Source organism: Myotis daubentonii, chromosome 2 (genome assembly GCF_963259705.1).
Source record: "Myotis daubentonii chromosome 2, mMyoDau2.1, whole genome shotgun sequence".
NCBI lineage: Eukaryota > Metazoa > Chordata > Mammalia > Chiroptera > Vespertilionidae > Myotis > Myotis daubentonii.
In genome coordinates this window covers 51,681,941-51,700,652 of record NC_081841.1, presented here as the reverse complement: position 1 = coordinate 51,700,652, position 18,712 = coordinate 51,681,941, and the positions used below count along the sequence as shown (strand labels likewise).

Sequence of the window (18,712 nt, the reverse complement as noted above, 5' to 3'; positions counted from 1 at the left end):
TTTCAGAATGGAAGGGGGAGAGAGACAGAAACATCAATGTTGAGAGGGAATCATTGATCAGCTGCCTCTTGCATGCCCCCTACTTGGGATTGAGTCCCTAACCTGGGCATGTGGTCTGGCCTGGAATCAAACTGTGACCTCCTGCTTTGTAGGTTGGCTGGGCTATTTTTTTTTATTATGAGAGCATGTTCATTAAAGCTGGGGACAGTGAAACAAGGAAGGGCTTAGTATAGAAGAAGCAACAGGAGAGAGACTAGGTGGGGCTGATTTTCCTCTCTAGAAATGTTAAGGGTAAGAAATGAGCCAAGTCAGGGCTGCTTTGGCTCACTGGAAAGTCAGAAGAAAGGGGGCGTTGGAGACAGGTTCAGGGGGTTAGCCTGGGACGAGCTGCCACTACCCAGTGCTCCCCTGGTTGGCAGGACCCTTACAGCTTAGGAGATACATGCCTGAGGGGGAAGAAGGGTGTGGGCATGCTCCCAAGAGGGAGCGTGCGCCATTGTTTTGGAGAACATTTTAAAGGGGACTCTTTCAACCCTGAACTGGGAATTGAATATCCCTATAGAGTGGATCCAACAAGACTTCTTTGCTTCAGACCAACATCCTGCACACCCCACACTGGGGATGGAGCCCGCATCCCAGGCCTGTGACCGGGAGTCGAACCATGAACTCCCGGTTCAGAGGCTGACGCTCCACCGCTCAGCCATGCCAGCTGGGCCAGATGGGGTTTTTTATGAAAGCTGATAGCAGCATTTTTGGCAACCATATCACACTTTATCTCATTGAAATCGATTTTTTTAAAGCCCTAGTCCAGCGGTTCTCAACCTGTGGGTCGCAACCCCTTTGGCAGTCGAACGACCCTTTCACAGGGGTCGCCTAAGACCATCCTGCATATCAGATATTTACATTACGATTCATAACAGTAGCAACATTACAGTTATGAAGTAGCAACAAAAATAATTTTATGGTTGGGTCACAACATGAGGAACTGTATTTAAAGGGCCAGAAGGTTGAGAACCACTGCGGGCCTAGTCTTTCTTACATATATTGGATCACTTTGCTGTTTTTAGTTTAAAGTGTATGGCTTAATATTTATCCTTATTAAATCTTATCCTGTTAGATTTAGCCTCCTGTTCCAGCCAATTAGAATTGTTTTAAAAGTTGATTCTATCATATAGGATATTTGCTTTTCTATTACAGATTCCTGTGATTTGCATATTTGGTCATCATCCTTTCAGTGTCCTTATCAAGTCATTTATTTGTTTAAAATGTTGCCAAAACCGGTTTGGCTCAGTGGATAGAGCGACGGCCTGCGGACTAAAAGGTCCCAGGTTCGATTCTGGTCAAGGGCATGTACCTGGGTTGCAGGCACATCCCCAGTAGGAGATGTGCAGGAGGCAGCTGATCGATGTTTCTCTCTCATCGATGTTTCTAACTCTCTATCTCTCTCCCTTCCTCTCTGTAAAAAATCAATAAAATATATTTAAAAATAAAATAAAATGTTGCAGGGGACGAGTTTCTCTGGGGTCTTGTGGAATACTACTATACCTCCTAGTTTATCTGCACTCTTTAGGTACAGTTGTATAGTTATCTGTAAAGCCACTTAACTGTAGCAAAATTCATATTTTTCACCTTGAACAGAGATATCAAGAGAGACTTTATTTTATACATTGCTAAAATCCAGAAATATTTATTATGTTTCCAGCAATCCCCGGTCAAATCATATAAAAAGGGAATATGAGTTTTTTTGCTTATGGCTCCTAGTGATCCCCGATGCCCTGCCTAAATACTCAAACTATTCTTTTAATAACCTCTTAGTCTTGCCCAGATTTCATGTCAGATCACTCTGGTTAAGGTAGGGAGACTATACTTGCCTCATTTTAAAAATTACTACTACTATAGGAAAGATAGGAGAAAAACAGGAATTGAGATGTTCTTTGTCTCTGCTTCATATTAACTAGTCATATGCCATTTACATCAAAGAGCGGACCTGTGCTTCTCTTACCTTTTTTGCAAGTCTCAGCGCATTGTGGGTTTCAGCTCAAGCTTGCTTCTTATTTATGTCAGTACCACTTAAAAAATAGATCTTTTCCTTTTGTATGTATTTTTACTGTGCACCCCCTTCTAATTCTGAGTTGATTAGTGAGTTTTTTGTCTAGTCTTTGTAGACACCTCCAATCCTCTCCCCGCGCCATCTCAGATAATGTGAAATTGGCAGAACTTCATTTTTGAGAACCTCAATTTTGTGTTCCCTTTTAGTACCTCACATCCATGGGCTTGGGTCCTGTCTTCACCTTTGAAGTCTATTCCTTAAAAAGCTAGGAATCACATCTGCTGTGTTCTTGTTCTTCCTGTCTATTTGTTCTTCCTGTCTATTTGTTCTTCCTATTCGTTCTTCCTGTCTATTTGGCTGGGTTGCTTTCTTTTGAGGCTCCACCACGTCCGCTTTTCTGATCAGTTTCTTCTTGGTCAAATTAGGTTCAGAATATAATTCTGCTTATTTCTTGTGTCTTCTGGGTGGTAGAATAATTAGCAAGGCAATTTTTAAAATTATATGTGCTGCTTTTTAGTTTAATGAGGTTTTTCACTAGATGTTCAGCTAGCAGAAATCTTTTATCATTTTGTGACAGCAGACTCTTAACCAAGAAAGTAAGATAATTTCACCATTACTCAGTAGTCAGGACATCACACTGGCTTCATATTAAAACTTGTAGGGCATCTCTCTTTCCCACAAATCCAAGGAAATCAGTTATTTTCTCTCCTCTTTAAAGATGTTATGACCAGTTATTTTTTAAAAATGTCTTATCCAGCATTTGTTGGTGTTCTTTTTAAAAATATTTTTTATTGATTTTTGAGAGAGAGAAAAACATTAATTTGTTATCCCACGTATTTATGGATTCATTGGTTGATTCTTGTATGTGCCCTGATCAGGGATCAACCTAACAACCTTGGCATATCCAGACAATGCTCTAACCAGCTCAGCTCCCTAGCCAGGGCCTTTATGACCAGTTATTTACTGGATTTTTTTTTTCTTTTGAAGCTGACCTCAGAATAGAATGTAGTATTTTCAATTCTTGCCCTTTTACACTATAACTGATATAGTGATACTAAGGGCCCAGTGCACGAACTTGTGCACCTTGGAAGGAACTGTGGGCCGCGAGGCTGCGGTAGGCACAGGGCCGGGTCTCGGCGCATCCTCCGTGCCCCCACCAGGGCCCTCCCACCGCAGCCCCCGGTCCCCTGTCTGCCTGCAGCCCCCGCTCCCAACTGCTGCCGCTCCCAGGCACTGATGGTGCTGGCCCCGCTGATGGCGCTGAACGATTGGGGCTGGCACCAGCAGTGGGTGCAAGTGGGGCTGGCGCCATCAGCGGGTGCGAGCGGTGGCTGCTGCTCCGATCACCCCTCAGGAGCAGGGGGAAGTGGAGAAGCCCTCAGGGGCAATTAGGGCTGGCAGCCGCAACTCGCACCCGCTGATGGCGCAGAGCAAATGGGACTGGCGCCGGGCACCAGCAGTGGATGCGAGCCGTGGCTCCGGCACTGGCTGCAGGTGCAAGCAGGACTGGTGCTAGCAGTGGGTGTGAGTGGTGGCTCCAGCACCAGCAGCAGGTGTGAGTGGGGCCAGCGCCAGCAGCAGGTGTGAGCGCTGGGCAGGATCATGGCGCATGGGAGCAAAGAATTTTCAGTAACCACCAGAGGCTCGCCCCAATGACAGTGACTGGCGCCCTGCCCTGCCTTGGTCTGGCGCCCCCGCTCACCTGCTCCACCATCTGGCCACGGCTGATGCCTGCCATGTTCCACGCATACCCCCTGGTGGTCAGCGCACATCATAGCGACTGGTTGTTTGGTTGTTCTGCCATTCGGTCTATTTGCATATTAGCCTTTTATTACATAGGATTGGCATGTTTTCAAATATTTTCATCATGGTGAAATGAAGGTTATAAAATAGAGAAGTTAGGAGCTCATGACATCTTACTGTCCCCGGTTAGTTTCTAATTTCCTTAGATGCTATGAACATCTGTCTGCTTGCCTCTCTTACTCAAGATAGAGCTCATCCAACCTCTCCCTTTCTATGCTATAGGATCTTTTAGAAGAGGGCATTCCATAGCTGGTAGGCCTGAGGGAGAAAATTAAACCATAGTTGTGAATTAGTAGAGACTATTCAGAGAAGGGTAATTTATATCAGAAGCAGTCTTCAGGGAATCCCAGTTACTGACAGGGAAGATCACTGTTAATGATTTCTGCTATGCCTCTGCTCCCAGGTATGGATTTCCACTTTTCCACTTAGCAATGCATATTTTAAAAATATACAGTACTTAGCCCTTGCTGGTGTGGCTCAGTTGGTAGGAGTGTTGTCCTATACACCAAAAGATGGGGAGTTCGTTTGACTCCTGGTCAGGGTACATACCCAGGTTGTGGGTTCAATCCCCTGTCAGAATGCATGCAGGAGGCAACTGATCAATGTTTCTCTCTCACATCGATACTTCTCTCTCATTCTTTATCTCCCTCCCTCCCACCCCCTCTCCCTTCCTCTCTCTAAAAATTAATTTTAAAAAATTTAAATAGCCGAAACCGGTTTGGCTCAGTGGATAGAGCATCGGCCTGCGGACTGAAGGGTCCCAGGTTCGATTCCGGTCAAGGGCATGTACCTGGGTTGCGGGCACATCCTCAGTAGGAGATGTGCAGGAGGCAGCTGATCGATGTTTCTCTCTCATCGATGTTTCTAACTCTCTATCTCTCTCCCTTCCTCTCTGTAAAAAATCAATAAAATATATTTAAAAAAAAATTTAAATATATATATTCAATTGGGCACATACAAGAATCAACCAATGAATCCATAAATACGTGGGATAACAAATTAATGTTTTTCTCTCTCTCAAAAATCAATAAAAAATATTTTTAAAAAGAACACCAACAAATGCTGGATAAGACATTTTTAAAAAATAACTGGTCATAACATCTTTAAAGAGGAGAGAAAATAACTGATTTCCTTGGATTTGTGGGAAAGAGAGATGCCCTACAAGTTTTAATATATATATATTCAATTTCTCTTTTTTTAAAAAATATATTTTATTGATTTTTTTACAGAAAGGAAGGGAGAGAGATAGAGAGTTAGAAACATCGATGATGAGAGAAACACCGATCAGCTGCCTCCTGCACATCTCCCACTGGGGATGTGCCCGCAACCCAGGTACATGCCCTTGACCGGAATCGAACCCGGGACCCTTCAGTCCGCAGGCCGACGCTCTATCCACTGAGCCAAACCGGTTTTGGCTAATTTATCTTTTTAACAGTAAGATTTCTGTATCCTTATCCTCAATTAGAGGTACTATGAGATGTTGAGAATTCCAAAATGATTACAGTGTATTAGGGCTGAGTATTTGGGACAATGCAAATAAACAAAAATATAAATCATGCCAACAAATATCTATCTATCTATCTATATAAAAGGCTAATATACAAAGTGTCCCCTTGGGAGTTTGACCAGGAGCCTGGGAGTTCAATCGCTCACTTGCTATGACATGCGCTGACCACCAGGGGGTGGCACGGAACGAAGGAAGGCTCTGGCCGGCAGCTGGAAGGCCCCGATCAGCCTTGATCACCGGCCAGACCTAGGGACTCTACCCATGCACAAATTTTGTGCACCAGGCCTCTAGTTTACTAATAAGCACATAAAAAAGTTATTCCTTCAAATTGCATATGTTTCACTGAATGAATTAAATACATGAATGAATCAGAGAATATAATAAAATGCCAAATTATGCATTGTTAGCAACTATTATACATTGTTAGAGTCTACCAGAGTGAGATTTCCTAATCTGCACTCAACTTACCTCTGAGAAGGAGACTTCTCTGTATTTCCAAAATTGTTTCTCATTGAATTTGTTATTGTTGTGGTATAAGCAGGGGCCTGGAACTGTAGTTACTGGTGACCTTTAGCCTCCACCTATGGGTATGTGGAATTGAATGATACTCTTGTCCCCACAGCAGAGTAAAAGAAATTCAGTGTACCAAGAACATGAGTAATTCAGATATATTTGAGGTTTTTAGATCCTAAATCCTCTGATGAGAAAATATAGTTTTATGTATTGAGTTTACCTTTACTATTTTGAGTTAATTTTAGGGGTAACTTTAGAATCAATTTTAGAATTCCAGCTTCAAATGACAGTCCTTTGCTTAGTCATGAGGGATTAGGTGTAATGCCACATTTTATTGAGAAGTCTAGGAACTGTTGCTATATATTAACCTTGCTAGGCACTGACATTTGAGAAGGAAGAAAAACACTCTACATTCCTAAAGGCTGAGCTGTTGCTATGTTGCAAAATCTTATTTTCCTTGATTCCTGGTAATCTTCACTAGCCCTTCCCTTCAAGGAATCATCAAATGTGATGTACTTAAGGATCTATAGCACCCTGGCCCAGTAGTTCAGTTGGTTAGAGCATAGTCCTGATACACCAAGGTTGTGAGTTTGATCCCCGGTAAGGGCACATGCAAGAATCAGCCACTCTCCCCCTCCTCCACCTCTCTCAAATCAATAATATTTTTAAAAATTTAGAAAAAAATAATGTATGGCAATAAAGTCTCCTAAAGACTAACATCTTTTATTGCTCTGTAATAAAAGGAATATGTGTGTGTGTCCTTTCTCTCTCTCTCTCTCTCTCTCTCTCTCTCTCTCTCTCTCATGCTCTCTCTTTCTGTAAATATCTAATAACTGAGAGTGCTACTAAATGACCAACTGGTGGGTAGCATATACCAAGTATATGCTGGACAAAGGGATGATTCATGTCCTGGGTGGGACAGAGCAGGACAGCGTGAGATTTCATCACACTACTCAGAATGGTTTGCAACTTGAAATTTAGGAACTGGTTATTTCTGAAAATTTCCATTTAATGTTTTCATGCTGCATGTGACTGAAACTGTGGATAAAGGAGGACTGCTCAATAAAGATACTGCAGTTGGTGCATTTCAGAGAACAGATATATAACTGAGTGTCCTAAATTGTGATTTTGGAACTCTACATACGATTTTCAGAGCCCTTTTAGAAACACCTGTCTATGTTCCCTAGAAACACAGTCTGGGCATTTAGATGGTTTTAACAGTGAATATCTGTCATTACTCACATTGTTGTGGTCAGGGGGATATCACAGCTGGTAATCTGAACTGAATAGTTGTGAAGAAACTCCAAAGAAGTGAGTAATATTTACGGTTTGCCAAAGCAACTTGCAGTTAAATTGCTTCCACAATAAATCTGCTCTTGCACCTTTGTCAGATGTTAACAAAAGTCATTTATGTGCTTTATTTCAGTGATGTCCTTGCCTTGCCCATTTTTAAGCAAGAAGAGTCAAGTCTGCCTCCTGATAATGAGAATAAAATCCTACCTTTTCAGTATGTGCTTTGTGCTGCCACCTCTCCAGCAGTGAAACTCCACGACGAAACTCTGACATATCTAAATCAAGGTTAGATGCGTCCTTGTTCGTTAGTATTACTGCAGACCTGTTGAATTCATGACATTTAATTAGGTACACTTTATGTAAACAGTGCACCTTTTGGCCCAGCCTGTGTGCTCAGTGGTTGAGTGTCGACCCGTGAACCAGGCGGTTGAGGTTCGGTTCCTGGTCAGGCTACATGCCTGGAGTTTCGGGCTCAATGCCCAGTGGGGGGGTTGAGAGGGGGAGGCCGATCAGTGATTCTCTCTTCCTCTCCCTTCATCTCTCTGAAATCCATATAAACATTTTTTTAAAGTGCATCTTTCTAGGGTAGACTGTCAAAATCCTAGGCTTACTTCAGATATTTGAGTTTTAATGTCATGTGTGATATATATTAATAGCTTCTTCTGTCTGTGTGCCCATTTTTAGTTTCCATCTCCCTCTTTTTTCTAGTCCATGTTCCCTGAACATCCTCACTGGTTACTATTTGAGAAGAATTACCCCACTCAGCATTATTGTTTATCAGTTGTATGGCCTTGGACAAGGTGCATAAACTTTTTTTTTTCTTTATTGATTAAAGTATTACATATGTGTCCTTATCTTCCCCCATTGCCCCCCACCCCAACCCCGCTCGTGCCCTCACCCCCCTAGTGTCTGTGTCTATTGGTGATGCTTATATGCATGCATACAGATCCTTTAGTTGATCTCTCCTCCTTCCCCCACCCTCCCCTGCCTTTCCTCTGAGGTTTGACGGTCTAATGGATGCTTCTCTGTCTCTGGATCTGTTTTTGTTCATCAGTTTATGTTGTTCATTATATTCCACAAATGAGTGAGATCATGTGATATTTATCTTTCTCTGACTGGCTTATTTCGCTTAGCATAATGCTCTCCAGGTCCATCCATGCTGTTGCAAATGGTAGGAGTTCCTTCCTTTTTATAGCAGCATAGTATTCCATTGTGTAGATGTACCACAGTTTTCTAATCCACTCATCTGCTGATGGGCACTTAAGCTGTTTCCAAATTTTAGCTATTGTAAATTGTGCTACTATGAACATAGGGGTATATATATCCTTTCTGATTGGTGTTTCTCGTTTCTTGGTATATATTCCTAGAAGTGGGATCACTGGGTCAAATGGGAGTTCCATTTTTAGTTTTTTGAGGAAACTCCATACTGTCTTCCACAGTGGCTGCACCAGTCTGCATTCCCACCAGCAGTGCACGAGGGTTCCTTTTTCTCCACATCCTCGCCAGCACTTGTCATTTGTTGATTTGTTGATGTTAGCCATTCTGACAGGTGTGAGATGGTACCTCATTGTTGTTTTGATTTGCATCTTTGAGCATGTTTTCATATGTCTCTTGGCCTTCTGTATGTCCTCTTTCAAAAAGGACCTATTTAGGTCTGTTTCCCATTTTTTGATTGAGTTGTTTATCTTCCTTTTGTTAAGTTGTATGAGTTCTCTGTAAATGTTGGAGAGTAAACCTCTATCAGAGATATCATTGGCAAATATGTTCTCCCATGCAGTGGCTTTCTTCTTGTTTTGCTGATGGTTTCTTTTGCTGTACAGAAGCTTTTTATTTTGATGTACTCCCATTTGTTTATTTTCTCTTTAGTTTCCATTGCCGTAGGAGCTGTATCGGTGAAAATATTGCTTCGGCATATTTCTGAGATTTTGCTGCCTGTGGATTCCTCTTAGATTTTTATGGTTTCCCGTCTTACATTTAAGTTCTTTATCCATTTTGAGTTCATTTTTGTGTATGGTGTAAGTTGGTGGTCTAGTTTCATTTTTTTTGGGGGGGGGGGGTATATCTGTCCAGTTTTCCCAACACCATTTGTGGAAGAGACTGTCTTGACTCCATTGTATGCTCTTGCCTCCTTTGTCAAATATTAATTGAGCATAGTGGTTTGGGTCAATTTCTGGGTTCTCTGTTCTATTCCATTGGTCTATATGTCTGTTCTTGTGCCAGTACCAGGCAGTTTTGAGAACAGTGGCTTTGTAATATTTACCTTGATATCTGGTATTGAGATCCCACCTACTTTGTTCTTTCTCAGGATTGCTGCAGCTATTCGGGGTCTTTTTTTTATTCCAGATGAATTTTTGGAGAGTTTGTTCTAGGTCTATGAAATATGCCATTGGTATTTTAATGGGGAGTGCATTGAATCTATAGATTGCTTTGGGTAGTATTTACATTTTAATGATGTTGATTCTACCAATCCATGAACACGGTATGTTCTTCCATCTGTTTATGTCTTCCTCTATCTCTTTTTTCAATGTCCTGTAGTTTTCTGAGTAGAGGTCTTTTACCTCCTTAGTTGTTTATTCCTAGGTCTCTTAATTTTTTTGGTGCAATAGTATATGGGATTGTTTTTTTAATCTCCCTTTCTGTAAGTTCACTATTAGTGTATACAAATGCCATAGATTTCCGGGCATAAAATTTGTATCCTGCTACATTGCTGAATTCATTTATTAGATCTAATAGTTTTTTTATGGAGTCTTTGGGGTTTTGTATGTATAATATCATGTCATCTGCGAATAATGACAGTTTTACTTCTTCTTTTCCAATTTGGATGCCTTTTATTTCTTCTTCTTGTCTAATGCTATGGCTAGCACTCCCAGTACTGTGTTGAACAGGAGTGGTGAGCGTGGGCATCCCTGTCTTGTTCCTGTTCTTAGGTGAAATGGTTTTAGTTTTTGCCCATTGAGTATGATGTTGGCTGTAGGTTTGACATATAAGGCTTTTATTATGTTGAGGTCTGATCCCTCTATTCCCACTTTGCTGAGGGAAAAAAAGAAAGGGTGTTGGATTTTGTCAAATGTTTTTTTCTGCATCAATTGATATGACTATGTTTTACTAAAACATATGATATAACTAAAACATAAACTTATCTGTAAAAATGGGATTGATAATACCTTAGAGACAGTTGTGTAAATTAAATGATCCAATGTATGAAAACATTTAGCACTGTGCCTAGCATATAGTAAAGGATTGTAGTTGTTTTTACTAATACTATAATATTATATTTTTATGTATTCCACCAACTGAATTTTATTCCTTTTTTTTTTTGCCTCTAATTTATGAAAGTTCCTGCTTTTAACAACTACGTGTCATACATCCATAAACAAGATACTGTGGGGGATACAAACTCTCATAAGATTCTATCTGTAGCCTGACCGGTTTGGCTCAGTGGATAGAGCGTTGGCCTGTGGACTGAAGGGTCCCGGGTTCGATTCTGGTCAAGGGCATGTACCTTGGCTGCAGGCACATCCCCAGTAGGGAGTGTGCAGGAGGCAGCTGATCGATGTTTCTTTCTCATTGATGTTTCTAATTCCCTATCCCTCTCCTTTCTTAAAAAAAAGAAAAAGAAAAAAAAAATTCTATCTGTACTCTCTCAAGATAGACAGGTTGTTACTAAGTTTTACTTTGTCCTTAAGTGATTGGAAACCCTTCTTTTTCTATAGTGTGTCACCTCTAGATGATGCTGGCAATAATGCGACAATGATGATGACAGCTTACATTCATAGATTCATTAAGTGCCAGGCCTTGTTTTACATGCTTTTTATGTATTAAGGCATTTAATCCTCTCAACATCCCTGTGAGATGAATTACTAAATATTCCTGTTTTGAGGCTGAGGCAACTGAGGCAAAGATTAAGAAATTTGAAAGGGACACACAATGGAAGAACCGGGTTTTAAACCCAGGAAATAGCTTGGCTTCCAGCTACATTAAATTGAGGAAAGGGACCAGGGCTTACATATGTTTTTATCCCACACAGAATCTAACATTACTTTCAAAGCTCCAAAAATTATCCTAAAATGCCTTTTTTTTGGAAGTAGGAGTGTGGAGAAAGAGGAATCTTTAATCAGTCAGTAATTCCAAATCACGATCTGTCTGAGAGAGGAATACTCCTCAGGGTATTGCGAGGGCAGTGGTGTATACATTCGCGCATGGACCATTTTCTAGCCGCTCCAACACTAGAGCTTATTCTAGATACTTGGATCCAACTTTGGACTCCTCAGTTTACCTGCAGGTAAACTGTTGGGGGAGGGGGGGGAGCCGCCACAGCCTATAGTGTCATGGGAGTAAGGGGTTTCTCATCTCATTCCTCTTACAGCACACAGGCACCAGCTCCCTCTGGGTGCCCTCAGGTCCACTGAGCATCCACTTCTTCCCTGAGCCTCCTGCCTGAGCCTGGACGCCTGGATGTGCCTGACAGTTCTTTCCCCCATCCCCAGGACTCAGCCCGTCAGCCCATCCAACAAAAGCGCCGTGGCCCCCTACATTAGAGTCTTCAGAGAACACTGCTCTCCTAAAATTCAGCTTCTTGCTGCCACAATGAACCTCTCAACTGAATTTTTTCTTTCTGAATTTTGGAACATTAATTATGATGAATATAATACGTAGTTACTTTTTCTTCCAGGACAGTCTTATGAAATCCGAATGCTAGACAACAGGAAACTTGGAGAACTTCCAGAAATTAATGGCAAGTTGGTGAAGGTAAAAGAAAGTGAATAAACATCCTTTATAGTGACTCTTTGTAATATTATTTTGCTTCCATAAAAGCCTTGGTGATATCTTGCCTGCTACAGTTTGCTGGCAGAATGTGGGGTCAGAGTGAGCCCCTCTGTTCACATAGATTTTTCGGAGCTGCAGGAACAGAAGGCTTACCACTCCATGGCAGGAGAGTTTCGCTGCTCAGTGAAATTCTTTTCGGGTGGAAAAGTAACATCCTTGAGATCTTGAGAGAAGTTCCCCGTCTCTTTGGATACTTTGTCTTTTTGCAAGGAAAACAGAAGCTAGTGTTGACGAATAGCAGTTTTCTTTGTCTAGAGCAGCGGTTTTCAACCTGTGGGTCGCGACCCCTTTGGTGGTCGAACGACCCTTTCACAGGGGTCGCCTAAGACCATCCTGCATATCAGATATTTACATGACGATTCATAACAGTAGCAACATGACAGTGATGAAGTAGCAACAAAAATAATTTTATGGTTGGTCACAACATGAGGAACTGTATTTAAAGGGCCAGAAGGTTGAGAACCACTGGTCTAGACCACACAAAATACCGACTTCTGTGCATGGGCCATGAAGTTTCAATCGCACTGTACATGCGCGCCCGCACGTGGTATTTTGTGGAAGAGCCACACTCAAGGGGCCAAAGAGCCGCATGTGGCTCGCGAGCCGCAGTTTGCCGACCACTGGACTAGACTGATGGTAATGAATTCACAGTACAATTGGGACAGAGGAGTTTGGGCAGCAGCTGTAAAAGGTGATAAGAAGGATATTAATAGGCACCTCCGAAAAGTAAGCATAATAAAAGTAAAGTTGACGGAAATAGCTGCTACTTGCTCTGTGTTTACAGTTTATATGGCGGGTTAGCAAGCAAGGGCCTTAGTGAGTTTTTGATATGCATCTGAAGAGCCAAGCCGAATATTACATGATAGCAGTAGGGGCATGTAGAAATGCTTCTGATATGAGTCCTTTATGCTTAGTTACCATCAGAACTGATGTTTCAGCAAATATGAACTGGTTCATTGTAAAGATTATATCTGAGCGATTATAAAATTTACCTTGAATTAGAGCTTGGTATGGTGTGGGTCTTAGAGTGAAATAGGTCTTAACAATTTTAGGTTGTATCTAGAAACCAACTGGGGGTGACTCCTGCAATTTTTTGTTTGCCAGCATTTATTTTAAAGGAATCCTATTATCATTTGATTTTGTTGCTTCCTTTTAGAGTATATTCCGTGTAGTGTTCCATGACAGACGGTTACAATACACTGAACACCAGCAGCTGGAAGGCTGGAGGTGGAACCGACCTGGAGATAGAATTCTTGACATTGGTGAGTTAAGAGAATCTATTCCCAGGAAAGTCCTATAAACTATGGCCTGAGAATTGGTGTTCTTTACTTGAGCTTACTTTAATTAAAAATGCTTCAAGGGCGCAATTACATGTACTTGGAAGTGGTTATCTACACAAATAAAAGACAAACATGCAAATTGACCGTACCTTCACTATGCCTTAAGCCACACCCACCAGCCAATCAGAGCAACTATATGCAAATTAACCCAACCAAGATGGCGGCCGGCAGCCTCGGAGCTGGAGCAAGCAGGAGGCTTGGTTGCCCCAATGATGGAGGAAGCCAAGCTTCCCACCTGCCGCGGCCGGCTCTGAGCTCCACACAAAGCAACAAAGTTTCAATTATAGAAGGTAAATAAACCCCAGATACTTGCTTTCAGCCGGCGGACCATGGAGCTGGAGCGAGCAGGAAGCTTGGTTGCTCTAGTGATGGAGGAAGCCAAGCTTCCCTCCTGCCTGCCCTGGCTGGTTCTGAGCTCCTCTCAAGGCTACCAAGTTTCAATTATAGAAGGTAAATAAATCCCAGAATTAAAAAAGAAAAAGAAAAAAAGGAGAGGCTGGGAGCTTCCGTCGCTGGGGGGGGGTTGGCCAGCCTGAAAACGGCCCTCAGCCCCTCACCCAGACTGGCCAGGCACCCCAGTGGGGACCCCCCACCCTAAAGAGGATGTGGCCAGCCTGAAAACAGCCATCAGCCCCTCACCCAGGCTGGCCAGGCACCCCAGTGGGTACCCCACCCTGAAGGGGGTGAGACCAGCTGCAAACAGCCATCAGCCCCTCACCCAGGCTGGCCAGGCACCCCAGTAGGGACCCCCCACCCTAAAGAGGATGTGGCCAGCCTGAAAACAGCCATCAGCCCCTCACCCAGGCTGGCCAGGCACCCCAGTGGGTACCCCACCCTGAAGGGGGTGAGACCAGCTGCAAACAGCCATCAGCCCCTCACCCAGGCTGGCCAGGCACCCCAGTGGGGACCCCCAACTTGAAGGGGGTGTGACCAGCCTGCAAACACCCATCAGCCCCTCACCCAGGCTGGCCAGGCACCCCAGCGGGACCCCCACCCTGATCCGGGACACCCTTCAGGGCAAACCAGCCGGCCCCCACCCGTGCACCAGGCCTCTATCCTATATAATAAAAGGGTAATATGCAAATTGACCCTAAGAGCAGAACGACTGGGAATGACTGGTCACTCTGACACACACTGACCACCAGGGGGCAGATGCTTAATGCAGGAGCTGTCCCCTCGTCATCAGTTCGCTCCCACAGGGGGAGCTCTGCTCAGCCACAAGCCAGGCTGATGGCTGCCAGCACAGCTTCTCCCGCCTCCTCAGCAGTGCTAAGGATGTCCGACTACAGCTTAGGTCTGCTCCCTGCTGGTAAGTGGACATCCCCTGAGGGCTGCCAGGCTGCCAGAGGGATGTCTGACTGTAGCTTGGGCCCGATCCCCCAGGGAGCGGGCCTAAGCCAGCAGGTGGACATCCTCCAAGGGGTCCCAGACTGCAAGAGGGCATAGGCCGGGCTGAGGGACCCCCCCCCCCGCCAAGTGCACAAATTTTTGTGCACCGGGCCTCTAGTTAAGTATAAAAACTTACTATCATGATGATACCAAAAGTTACAAAGTGGAGACACTTCGGTTCCCAAACAATCACATTCATTATTTCAGCGTGATTTTATGTTGTTTTTATTTCTTTTTAAATTAGTTGTGGTAAAATATACATAACATAAAATTTTAATTATTTTTAATACATAAAATTACCCAGTATTTATCTTTTTGTGACTGGTTTATTACACTTAGCGTAATCATCAAGGTTAGTTTATGTAGTAGGATGTGTCAGAATTTCCTTCCTTTTTATGACCTTCTAGAGGCCTGATGCACGAAATTAGTGCAAAAATAGGTCTTCCTTCCCCTGGTTGCTGGCACTGGCTTCTCTCTGGCCACTGGCAGGCACCCGGGACCCTGGCTTCCCTCTGGCCACTGGCAGGCACCTGGGACCTGGGCTTCCATCCCAGCCCCAGCTTTGTCTAATTTACATAATTAGCATATTATGCTTTTATTATTATAGATAATATTCCATTGTATGTAGATAGCACATTTTGTTTATCCATTCACTCCTCAGTGGATGCTTGCGTTGATTCCGCCTTTTGGCTATTGTGAATGAATAATGCTACTATGAACTTGGGTGTGCAAATACTTACTTTAGTGTCTGCTTTCAATTCTTTTGGGTGTATACTCAGAAGTGGAATTGCTATATTATATGATAAGTCTATTTAAAAATTTTTGAGGAACCACCATACTGTTTTCCACAGTGGCTGTACATTTTATGTTCCTATCAGAATTACACAAGGGTTCTAATTACTCTACCTCCTTACCGACACTTATTTTCTATTTTTTTAATACTAGCTATTCTAATAGATATGGAGTGGTATCTTATTGTGATTTTGATTTACATTTCTCTAATGATTAGTGATGTTGGGTATCTTTTCATGCACTTATTGGTCATTTGTATATCTTTGGAGAAATGTGTATTCAAATCCTTTGCCCATTTTTGAATCTGGTTGTTTTATTGTTGAGTTGTAGGAGTTCTGTATATATATTCTGGATGTTAAACCCACATCAGATATATGAGTTACAGTATTTTCTCCTATTCTGCGTAGGTTGTCTTTTCACTGTTGATAGTGTCCTTTAATGGACAAAAGTGTTAAATTTTGATATAGTCTATATCTTTTTTGTGTTTTTTTTTCTGTGCTTTTGGTGTTATATCTAAGAAATCATTGGAAAGTCCGGTATCATGAAATTTTTCCTAAGAGTTTTAGGTTTAGGTGTAGATATTTTTTTTTTAAGGAAGGAAATTCTTATTTATTTGTTTGTTTGTTTGTTTGTTTATTTTGAGAGAGAAAGAGAGACATCAATTTGTTGTTCCACTTATTTATACATTCATTGACTGCTTTCTTGTAGTGCCCTGACTAGGGATCAAACTCGCAACATGGGTATATTGGGATGATGCTCTAACCAACTGCCCTACCCAGACAGGGCAGTATAGATCCATTTTTTAAGTTAGTTTTCATAGATGGTGTAAAGTAAGAGTCCACCTTCATTCCTTGCATGTGGATTTCCAGTTTTTCCATCACCATTTGTTGAAAAGACTACCCATTACCATTGAATGGCCTCGTCACCCTTGTCTAAAATCATTTTGCTATATATATGGTGGTTTGTTTCTGAGCACTCTATTCTGTTCCATTTGTCCATATATTCATCTTTATGCCTGTACTACACCAGTTTTTGTTTGTTTGTTTAATCCTCACCCAAGGATATTTTTTCCATTGATTTTTAGAGAGTAGAAGGGATGGGGAGAGACATAGAGAGAGAGAAACATTGATGTGAAGAGACACATGGTTTGGTTGCCACTTTCATGTGCCCCCAACCAGGACTAGGGATTGAGCCTGCAACCCAGGAACGTGCCCTTGGCCAGAATCGAACCCAGGACCCTTTAATCTGCTTCAATGCTCTATCCACTGAATCAAACTGGCTAAGGCTTACACCATCCTATATAATGAAAGGGTAATATGCAAATCAACCGAACGGCAGAACAACTGGTTGCTATGATGCACAGTGACCACCATGGGGCAGATGCTCAATGCAGGAGCTGCCCCTGGTGGTCAGTGCGCTCCCACAGGGGGAGCACCACTCAGCCACAAGCCTGGCTGACGGCTGGCGAGCGCAGCAGCGGTCCTCCACAGCAGCGCTAAAGATGTCCGACTGCAGCTTAGGCCTGCTCACCACGTGGGCCTAAGCCGTCAGTCGGACATCCTCCGAGGGCTCCCAGACTGCTAAAGGGCGCAGGCTGGGCTGAGGAGACCCCTCACAACCCCCCCCCCCCAGTGCACAAATGTCGTGCACCAGGCCTCTAGCTTCTAATAATTGTAACTTCATAGTAAGTTGTTTTGGTTTTTTTTCTTTAATTTTTATCGGGATAGGGGAAAGGAAAGGGAGAGAAACATTGATTTGTTGTTCCACTTATTTATGCATTCATTGGTTGATTCCTGTATGTGCCCTGACTGGGGATGAAATCTGCAGTCTTGGCATATTGGGGTGATGCTCTAACCAACTGAGCTACCCAGCCAGGGCATGTAAGAAGTTTTGGAATAAAAAAGTATGAGACCTCCAATTTTGTTACTTTTCAAGATTGTTTTGGCTATTCCAGGTCTGATATTTTGTTTTGAGTAGTGTATAAAAGGACCAGGTTTTGCCCCTAAATTCCTCAAAGTTCTTTTATTTTACTAATACCTGAGACCTAGTCCTTTGTCTTACCTAAAGTAGGAGGCCTGGGATTCGAATCTATGTCTCTTGGTTTGTGGTTCAAGTTTTTCTACCTTTCTCCACAGAATAGAATTTGGTTTTCTTAAACCATGGCACAAAAGGGAAAGATCTTTATAAACATGCACAGGCTCTCTTTGTAAACATACTTTGAATCCCAGCATTTGTGTCTTTGGTCTCTTATTGGTTACTATCTCCTATTGGTAAACATAGTTAAATCTGAGTACTACTAGATTTACCTGAGAAAACACTGGTTCTCATACACATATCCATATAATAAAATTGGCTTTAAGATGAATCCAACACAACTAACACTGTGGAGTAGGATCCACTTAACGCTTTCTTGTTTAAATCATTGATACTAAAACAGTATAGTTAGAGAGCAGTTATAATAATATTAGCCTGGCCTTATCACTTAGTTTGAATATTAATAGAAGCCAGGGAATGGTATTTGAGTTTGTGCTATATGGAATGGAATGCAAAGTTCTACTAAAGCCCATTCATTTTTGCTTACCTCCTGAATGTAAGATATGTCACTCTGCTATAGGATTATTTGATGACTTTCCCACTTCTTCCCACTTCTATCTGTGATACAATACTTTATGCCTTTATTCAGACACTCTACTTTATCCTTCTATAGCAATACTCCTAGTGTACTTCTGGCAGTAACACTAATCCAGAAAGTAAGTGAAGCAGATTATGTTACAATTTTCATGACACTAGAGCTAGCGTGTAGACTAAATCTATTTGTAAGTGGAATTAAACTTTTTAAAGTAGAAAAAAGATACTCAGAAGCAAAGTATTTAGATTAATGTTAGCTCTATTCAAACCTCTTTCACTGGCAAAAAGAGGTTTACATAAAAATCTTGGTAACTAGAGACCACCAATACCTGTATAAGAATCAGTGCTTTCTTACTTAAACCCAGTAGCACTCAGAATTGTTCAATGAATACTGTTTGTTTCTCAGATATCCCAATGTCTGTGGGTATAATTGATCCTCGGGCTAATCCAAACCAACTAAACACAGTGGAGTTCCTGTGGGACCCTGCAAAGAGGACATCTGTGTTTATTCAGGTAAGGCATTGCAAATGGGGTTCCAGTTATGAAGAGCATCCCTTACTACAAAGCTGT

The 18,712-nt window shown here is 42.3% G+C and overlaps 1 protein-coding gene across 4 annotated transcripts in view; it reads left to right on the top strand.

Annotated features, from left to right (window-relative positions):
- The window catches only part of TFCP2 (transcription factor CP2), a 48,630-nt gene that overhangs the window by 15,253 nt on the left and 14,665 nt on the right, over nt 1-18,712 (top strand). For all 4 annotated transcript variants that reach the window (XM_059682859.1, XM_059682858.1, XM_059682857.1 and 1 more), the window contains exons 2-5: nt 7,300-7,451; nt 11,839-11,915; nt 13,150-13,255; nt 18,549-18,655. In XM_059682859.1, coding sequence (XP_059538842.1) covers nt 7,300-7,451; nt 11,839-11,915; nt 13,150-13,255; nt 18,549-18,655 — 442 coding nt within the window. The remainder of the gene's footprint in view (nt 1-7,299; nt 7,452-11,838; nt 11,916-13,149; nt 13,256-18,548; nt 18,656-18,712) is intronic.